This window comes from Gopherus evgoodei, chromosome 3, assembly GCF_007399415.2.
Source record: "Gopherus evgoodei ecotype Sinaloan lineage chromosome 3, rGopEvg1_v1.p, whole genome shotgun sequence".
Taxonomy (NCBI): Eukaryota; Metazoa; Chordata; order Testudines; family Testudinidae; genus Gopherus; species Gopherus evgoodei.
The window spans coordinates 225,134,130-225,143,049 of record NC_044324.1 but is presented as its reverse complement, the minus strand read 5'-3'; the positions used below and the strand labels follow the sequence as shown (position 1 = coordinate 225,143,049).

At 42.5% G+C, this 8,920-nt stretch overlaps 1 protein-coding gene across 1 annotated transcript; it reads right to left on the bottom strand.

The window, feature by feature from the left end:
- Window positions 1-6: 6 nt before the first annotated feature.
- Window positions 7-8,212, bottom strand: THUMPD2 (THUMP domain containing 2). Its single transcript, XM_030558310.1, has 4 exons — window positions 8,078-8,212; window positions 5,785-5,917; window positions 2,338-2,753; window positions 7-582 (listed from the first exon to the last, which is right to left on the bottom strand). The coding sequence occupies exons 1-4, from the start codon at window positions 8,189-8,191 to the stop codon at window positions 493-495; spliced, it is 753 nt and encodes a 250-aa protein (XP_030414170.1). The 5' UTR covers window positions 8,192-8,212; the 3' UTR covers window positions 7-492.
- Window positions 8,213-8,920: the final 708 nt, after the last annotated feature.

Here is an 8,920-nt window from a genome sequence, read left to right as displayed (position 1 = left end):
TTATTGAGACACCCCAAATTATGTTTTCCACTTGGTCACTTCCTACCAGTCCAGAGCCTCAGTTTGGTGCACAGTTGCAGGCTTAGCAGACTCTCCTTGGTCTGTTAGTGTCCTGTTCAGTCACTCTTTTAGGGCTTCCAAATCCCAAAGAGGTGGGTGGGATTCGGTCCCTGCTGCTAGGGCAACTCACACCAAGCTGTTGTCTTCTTGCACAGCTCAGCATCAGCCTTGCTTCCTAAAGCCATGTGCTGCTTATTCTCCTCAGCCCCTTCTGGGCTACCAGAGTCCTTTTAAACTGTTCCTCCACTGGGAACATACCTAGGGGTGAGGCCTCCCTAGTCCAGTATTGCTCTACTCCCAGCCCTAGTTCAGAGTGGGGCCTATAGGCACTATCACACACACACACACGCTAAAACAGTGAAAAAAGTCCTATCAAATCAGCAGTTGACAGTGTCATTTTAAAACTAGCGAATAATTCAGTAAACAAACAAACTATTTCATTACCTCTAGATCAGGGTTTCTCAAATCTGCTTTCCACCCAAGCTGTTTTATAAGAGTTATTCCAAGTACTCTTCCCACCTCCTGAAAAGAAAAAAAAAAAAAAAAAGAGCTACCCCAAAACAGAAAGTATCACTGAAAGCCACTGAGATGAAAAGGAATCTGAGTTACAAATGACAAAAAAACTAGTTATGTTAGAGTTTAAAGAATTCACAAGCAAGGCAAGACTATATAGTGTAATATGACACTGGCCTCTTTATATGTCCAGATTCAGGGCTGCTTAACAAAACATCTGTCCTAATAACACAACTGAAATTTAACAATTTGATTACTAAGTATTAGCGCAGAACTACTTACTTCTAAACTGGCAGTTAGTTTGCTTTCTTTAGCATCTTATAATGTATTCTGCTCTGAAACGTAACTATAAAAAGTTGTCACGGGGGGGGGGGTTGGGGGGGAAGAGGGGCGGCAGAATCTTCCCCAACCTACCAACCCTGTAAACTCCACCTACACTGCGAGACAAGCTAATTCTTTTCCTTCATCAAGAGATTCTGCAGGCCAAATCAGACCCCTGCAAAGGGAACACTTACAGTGCATTCTGATTTTAGAGTTTGCAGATATCAATAAATAAATACCTTATTTAAAATGTGCAATGAATTTAAATCCATCCACTGTAGAGTTAGCTATGTAACCCCTCAGTACTTTCAGTGTTTGCACAGTTGATCATCATCAGTATAACTTCAAACTGCAGTCAGTTACAAGAACTCTGAGAGGACTGCTCCATCAGCAGCAGCCATATAATGCATAGGTTGCCTATACAAACCTGTCTTCTTCTCATGAGTGAAGTCACTGATTCCTGCTTGCTCAGCTGCTATAGGACCAGGTGACTGGAATTAAGTGAATGACCTGGGATAACACACTGAACATCATGAGCAGGTTCCTCCTTAGCTAACTGATTACTGCTCTCAGACAGGGAAGAAACTGACAGGTTTCAGCTGAGATTCACGAACAAGTGTGCCACAAGGCCAAGAATTCCTTTTCCATCCCACATTTATATAATTGGGAAGAACCATCTTAACACTGATGTATAGCCTCATCTACTGCCTCAGACTGCAGTGTGACCACCAGCATTCCAAGATCTCAGAAACTGGAAAAGTCCCCCCAGTCAACAGCCAGACTTCTTAGTTTAATTGCTTATGGGCCAGCTGGGCTTGTTTGGGGCCACCACTACCACTGTAGGAACTCCCAAAGAAAACATACATTTGATCTGAGATGCTCTTAACACCTGGTGTTCAGCAGACCTTTAGATAAATTAACCTAGTGTATAGCCACTATCCACAAATTTCTGGAAAGTTTTGAATGAGTAGAGCCTGAAAACTTTAAAAAAAGACACTGTGCATAAAATTGAGCACATTTCTAAGTGTTTGCAGGACTGGGGCCTTACAGTTTACTGTGCACTAACTTCAATGGAAAAACCTCCCAGAGAACTAAACTTCCGCCCACCTTCAAGTAAAATAAATGAAACCTGAGTCCCAGATATGTTGCATTTTTGCATCCCATATGCACAAATGTATTACTTCATAAATATAATGCATCCTCAATAGAAGCTATTCATTTGAAAAAAGTTATTTTGCCCTAAAAATACCCTGAAATGGGCAATACATGTATTTCTAGTCAAGGTTCTCTAACATGAACCATGAATAGTCATGCTTTTAGAAAGTAATTTCAAAACTATTACTGATCCATTTACTAACCAAATACACATAGTTACTAGGTATTTCAGCACATCTTTAAAATCTACAATTAATTCTATCCTTCAGGAATTTTAATTTGTCATACCTGTGAAGTAAATACTTTTGCAATTGCTCCACTACAGCGACAAGAAACTCTGAAACTGAAGCTGTGGTTATTGATATCAACTGATTTCTCTATTCTACTTTCAGATGTCTCTTCTAGAAAAGTTTCTCTTTTGGTCAAAAAGTCCATGTCGTTGTTTGTTTCTAGTGCCATACTTTTCTTTTGCTCTTCCACATGGCATTCATCAGAAACTGTCTCTAATATTTGTTCTCTCTTCTGTTTTTTTCTTATGATACTTATCTCGTCTTCTGATTTTCTTTTCAGGGATTCTGGATTTTCTTTAGAGAGGTTTCCTTGTTCAACCTTATTTCCATGAAGATGTTTCCAAATGGAAATAATATCCAGCCAACATCTGGGGTCCTCAATTACAAGTTTTTGAATTTCATTAAATACTTTTCCTAAAAGAGATCTGAGCTTAGTTTATTCTGTGTTAACATTTTAATACATGCAATTTATTTTTACTAATTGACATTAAAGTGTATGTTTGGGAACATTAAACACTTATTTCCTAGGACTGTTAAATGAAATAATGCCTACAAAAAGTCTAATCCAATCATTTTCATGGATAAAGAAATCTTACTTTTACTCAGAGCTACTATGTATTCACACATGACAAAATCAGCACAGTAAGTAGGGCCAGGATCATTATAGTTTCCACCCAATTTTCTACAACAAAATTTCTTAAAACATTTCATACAAAAGCAGTTTAAGACAACAGGTGTTAAACAATTAACTCTGTAAATTTGTGAATCTGCTAACTCCTGAGGCACCAGTGATTGAATGTAAGTATTGCAATTCTGATCTGATTTGGTTATGGGTGGCATTAAATCAATCATATCCTGCTTTGTCCTGGCCTTGCCCATAGCTCTCCCCTCTGCTTAGATATTCAGAGAGCTGTGCACGGCAATGGGCGAAATTCTGGAGCTAGCTCACAGCTGGGAAGCCAGCATGGTTTAATAGTTAATTGCAGTCCCAGTGTGCTAAAATAACCTGGGTTCTTAATCCCTATTCTACCAATTACTAGTTTTTTGCCTTTGGATAAATTAACTTAATCTCTGTCACTTAGTTGCCCCTATTGTAAAATAAGAATAATGCTTATTCAGCTTTATAAGGCATTTATAAATGCTGTTCAACTCTGAAAAGTGGCCAAAAAAGTCAGATCATTTCCCCATTTGGATTCAGACACAAACTAGTATCCACTAACTTAAAAAAAATTAAAGTTATGTTTTACACTTGCTAACATTGCAGAGCCTACACATCTTCAGAAGAAGGAACTGGAGTCTATTCCTTCTTGTGCATTATTAACAGAACTATTTACTAAATTCCTACAGCAAAGCCAAATTATGACCATATTTAAACCACAGCAACACCAGTGTCTCCACAGGTGTAAGGAAACAGCAGTTAGTCCACAAAACCTTTATTATGGGCAATTAGAATAAGAAGGAAAGAACCCAACTGTAAAGATATAAACGTATGATTAACTTTAAGTACATGCGCAGTCCCATTGACTTCACTAGAGCGAAATACTGAGGGTATGGCTACACTTGCAAGCACACAGCGCTGCCATGGGAGCGCTCCCGCGGCAGCGCTTTGAAGTGTGAGTGTGGTCCCAGCGCTGCAGGTACTCCACCTCCCCGTGGGGATTAGTTTACAGCGCTGGGAGCCACGTTCCCAGCGCTGGGGCACTGTTTACACTGGTGCTTTACAGCGCTGTAACTTGCTATGGTCAGGGGGGTGTTTTTTCATACACCTGGGCGAGAAAGTTGCAGCGCTGTAAAGCACCAGTGTAGCCAAGGCCTGTGAAACTGAACTTTGGGGAATAAAATTAGTACAAGTATTATGATCTTCAATTTTCCTCAGTACACAGAAGAAAGTAATTTAGGTACTTCTATTTATTTTTTGAACTTTAGGTCCATGGATAAATTTGATCCTCCATGAAAGTTTTAGAATATTTTTCAAGTTCCTAATTAGATTCAGATAAAAATAGTGATGATAGAATTTGATCTTCGCAGATACTTAACATTTGAAGCTTCATACCACAAATAATCCATCTCAGTTTATATACCTAAATCCACTCAACCTCCAAGAAAATTATTCCCCTCACTCATTATACATAATGCTCCAGATTTACACCATGATATATGAAAACAGAATTTGGAAGAATTCAGCAAAATCTGTTCCATTCAGTACATATCCCTGACTCACCAGCTGTTCTCTGTCTAATCTAAGCACCAAATGAAGAAGGGGCCCTGTGGGGGGTGGGGGAACTAAGCAGCCATGCAACTAAAGAGTATCACAGAATCATAGAACTGGAAGGGGCCTCGAGAGGTCATCTAGTCCAGTCCCCTGCACTCAAGGCAGGATTAAGTATTATCTAGATCATCCCTGACAGGTCTTTATCCAACCTGCTCTTAAAAATCCCCAATGATGGAGATTCCACAACTTCCCTAAGCAATTTATTCCACTGCTTAACCATTCTGACAGTTAGGAAGTTTTTCCTGAAGTCCAACCTAAACCGCCCTTGCTGCAATTTAAGCCCATTGCTTCTTGTCCTATCCTCAGAGGTTAAGAGCAACAATTTTTCTCCCTCCTCCTTGTAACAATCTTTTATGTACCCTCTCAGGATAGCAATGCATGAATCTAAAAATAGGCACTGTTGAGTGTGTACATTAATAGATACCATGGAACAGGGCAGAACTACTTCAGAGCTCTAGTGGATTCCAACCTCCAGCTTTAAAAACTTTCCACTGAAATTACACAAATATGCATGTGCAGTGCCAGCAGAACATTAGGAGTCAGAATGAAACATTAGTTTCTTTAAATAAAGAGAGAGTGCATAAAAGTGGTTTAAAAACCAAGACTTGTTTAACTCTGACAAATCAAAATGGATTTTCCTCTTGACCACTCACAGGATAGACCTAGGGACTATTCTACACCACAAAGCTGTTAGAGCTATTAAAAAGGCACAAAAAATAGTTTATAAACATTACAAATGCATTTCCTCCCCATTCTCTCTACTAAAACTGAACTGCTTTTGCGCAATCCTTCCAAAAATTCACTTGAGTGGAGAGATGACCTGAAAAATATCAGCCCAAAAGGCATATTTTAAAAAAAGTTATAAGCAATCAAATGAGCCCTCAAGAGGAAAAAAGTCTTTAAAAAACTCAAGTATATCTGTTGCTAAGGCCTACGCTTACAAGAAGAAGAATCCTGTTATGTGTTGTGATTTTTTTTTGTTTATATTAACAGTCACCTTTCAGAGTAGAAAGGTTCTTGAATGTCCTTGGACAAAAAAAGATGAGTCTTATTATTGCTTAATTAAAACTATGGCATTTGAAAACGATATGGAATTCTTTTCCAAATCAGATTTCAACTTCTACTTTGAGTTCATAATATTGTGTGTGTAGAAAGAAGAGTAATAAACAGTACCTTTATTTCTAGAGGGAGAAATTGGTGCATGTTTTTTCAGCAGCAAAAATAATCGTTCTCCAGACTTCAGCTTCTTCAATTTACTCAACTCAGAATTGGTGGTAAAAAAAACTTTTCCTGAAACATACTCCACCTAACAAAAAGAAAAAAAAGTCTAAAAAAACCCATCTCTAGATTTGGTTTAGGCCCACCAACAGAACCTTACCATGCGGTTGCACCCCCTCACATTAAGCGCTCTTGCGCCTTTGACTCCATCCAACCACAGTAAGCAAGGGTATACAATGAAGAGTACCACTATATTGAGTTCACTATAGTTTAGTATATGGATTTTTCAGATCAGATTAACAACTCAATGTTAGATACCCGAGGACATTAAAACCCATGAGGCACTTTGTAAGAACTGGGGGTTTTCCTAGGGTGACCAGATGAGATGAAGAAAATATCAGGACACATTGCAGGGGAAGGCGTGGGTGTCTGCTGGCACAGGGGGAAAATAAATAAAAATAAAGTAAATAAATTAAAAAAAAGAGCCGCGTACTGCCGGTGGAGGGGGGCGGGGAAATCTAGCAGAGCGAAATATCGGGACAAATTGCATCCCAGCCAAAGATCAGTTGGGATGCGGGACAACCACCCAAATATCGGGATGTCTGAGTCACCCAGTATCATTGCACATTTTTCCTCTGTTCAGGATACTGTTAACCAGCTGACTGCTACCCTTCACTTAAGGGGTTTCTGCAGTTTCCATCACATTGGGGGTAATGTATAAAACACTTTGGGACAACAGGTGCACTATAAACACAAGATATTATTGCGGTATACCTCTTTGGCTCTAGAATGGCTGCTTTATTTAGATATCTCCAAGAAAACAGATTAGGCTAATGAGGACTAGTGCTTAATTGGGAAAGTATCTTAAATTTAGCTAATGCTCACTAGTAAAATGATAAACTACACCTTGAAATAGATGTGAAATTTTAAACTCTGACTGTAACATACAAGTTGTCAAATGAAGATTAAGGGGAAGATTTTCCTGAAGACTGGGATGACCAATAAGTGTAGCTAGGTTCCAGTAGCACCCAGTATAAAATATGCAAAAGCCACCTTGAAGAACTTTTGCAACTGTTAGGCATGAAGAGGTAGGAACAACAAGCGTTTTTAAATCAAATGAGGCTACTTGAGTTTGCTAACATGATTTAAAACTATGTCTATACCAAGTGGCATTTCAATATTTACAATCATGTTTGGTGGTCCTACTGTAACCTGGGTTACCTAACAGCTAACTCAAGTTAGCTAAGTGGAATCAGAAAAGTACCAAGAATAGCCATAACAAAAGGATGGCTGTTTTTCATTTGTGAACAGAGCCACTAATGAAAAACAGAGACATGCTTCTCTTCCATGCTACATCAGACGTGCACGTTAAATGAAGTGTCCCTAGGCTCGGTTTGCCAGAAGCGGGGAATGGGTGACAGGCGGTGGATCACTTGGCAATTACCTGTTCTGTTCACTCGCTCTGGGGCACCTGGCATCAGCCACTATCAGAAGACAGGATATTGGGCTAGATGGACCTTTGGTCTGACACAGTATGGCCATTCTGTTCTTATGTTACGCATGAACAAAAAACAGTGGACAAATAGAGCTAAGCAACAAGATGCCTCTGCCTCACTACACCACCTTTAACTCGCCCAGGTAAAACTCACATCCTATGTCCAGGGCTGTAGGGTCTGTTTCTCCCTCAGAAGTCTCACCAGTCACCTAGAACTTGGCTAGACATGGGCAAGAGATGTATTTCCAAACAGAGTGAGCCAACAGATACACACACAAAGTTGTATTTTAATATATATTAGATGACAGAGTGAAGCCACCATCTACACTAGGGTTTAAAAAACATGTTGGCTAACAGTATGTGAATATGTTTCAAAACTATGTGTTACCCTGGCATGCACAGGACTCAAACTTCCCTGGGAGGTTGAAGCAGATGAGACCCAAAGGACAAACTCAGCAAAAGGCTCTCCCAAGTCTCCTATTCCATCGGAGCCCAACCCCCTTATCCCTCTATCCCTCCCCACAGCCCCCATGCAGCCCCCCAGGTTCCCCTCCCCCATCCATCAGACCCCACGACACACTCCAGACCTCCCCACAGCCTTACATCCCCCCACACCCTCCGACTTCCCCACACCCGAGCCTCACCCCTCAACCCCATACACCCGGACTTCCGCCTCTCAGACCCACATCCCTCCACACAGCCCCGTGTAGCTCCCGGGGCATGCGCGGGCCAGACCCTGCCCAGGCCCCTCACCTGCGTGGCCCCCAGCCGGGCCCGCACCTCCCGAAGCAGGAAGGGTTCCAGGCCCCGGCCGGCCGTGCAGAAATAGCGGATAGAGGGTCCAGCACAACCCGATCCCTCCGCCATGCCGCCCGCTCCGCCACTGGGCCTGGCCCGCCCCTCGGGCCGCCTCATCACCCGGCCCCGCCCCGCCCCTCAGTCCGTCCCCCAGTTCCCCCACACCCAGCCACGTCCCAGAGTCCGTCCCGCCTATTCCCTGACCCCGCCTCTCTCTGGCCACCGCAACTGCCTCGGCCCTCGGGCCGCTCCCCCCCCAGTTCTCTCAGCCCGCCTCTCCTCGCCATCCGCGCCCCTCAATCTGCCCCCTATTCTCCGGGCCCCAGTCCATTCTCCCCACCCTAACAGCAGCACCGCCCCCTCGGTCTCCCCAACTGCCCCGACCCATTCCCCCAACCCTTCAGCCGCCCTTCAGGCCAGCTTGTCCCCATCACCCTGAGACCCTCCTTATCACAGTGCCTCTCCCCATCACTGAGCCCCTTGCACTCCCGCACTGAGACCAACCCACCCACACTGCCTGAGGCCCTTCTCCCCCCCACCCCCCCGTCTCCTCTGCCTGACATCTCACCCCACTTACACTAGGCATAGGTGGCAACCCTAAAGGGACTCTAGGTATCTGTACATCCCAGAGTTTAGAGGGAATGCTCCCTGTCAAGACTGAACCCAGTAGGGAAGCTTGGTTGTCCCCATCTTGCTCCGAGGCCTTGAAAATGTGAATAAAAATGTATTATTCTGCACTAAAAAGTGATTTCTCACTGTGAGGACACCCTTAATTTCAAGAGCATCTAGTAGGCTTAT

What these genes read in the sequence shown, in the direction of transcription:
- THUMPD2 (XM_030558310.1), bottom strand. Translation starts at nt 8,191, where the DNA reads ATGGCGGAGGGATCGGGTTGTGCTGGACCCTCTATCCGCTATTTCTGC. An exon ending in TTCTCCCTCTAGAAATAAAG is followed by an intron (nt 2,754 to 5,784) that starts GTACTGTTTATT and finishes GATCTCTTTTAG; the next exon opens with GAAAAGTATTTAATGAAATT. An exon ending in CAAAAGTATTTACTTCACAG is followed by an intron (nt 583 to 2,337) that starts GTATGACAAATT and finishes TTTTCTTTTCAG; the next exon opens with GAGGTGGGAAGAGTACTTGG.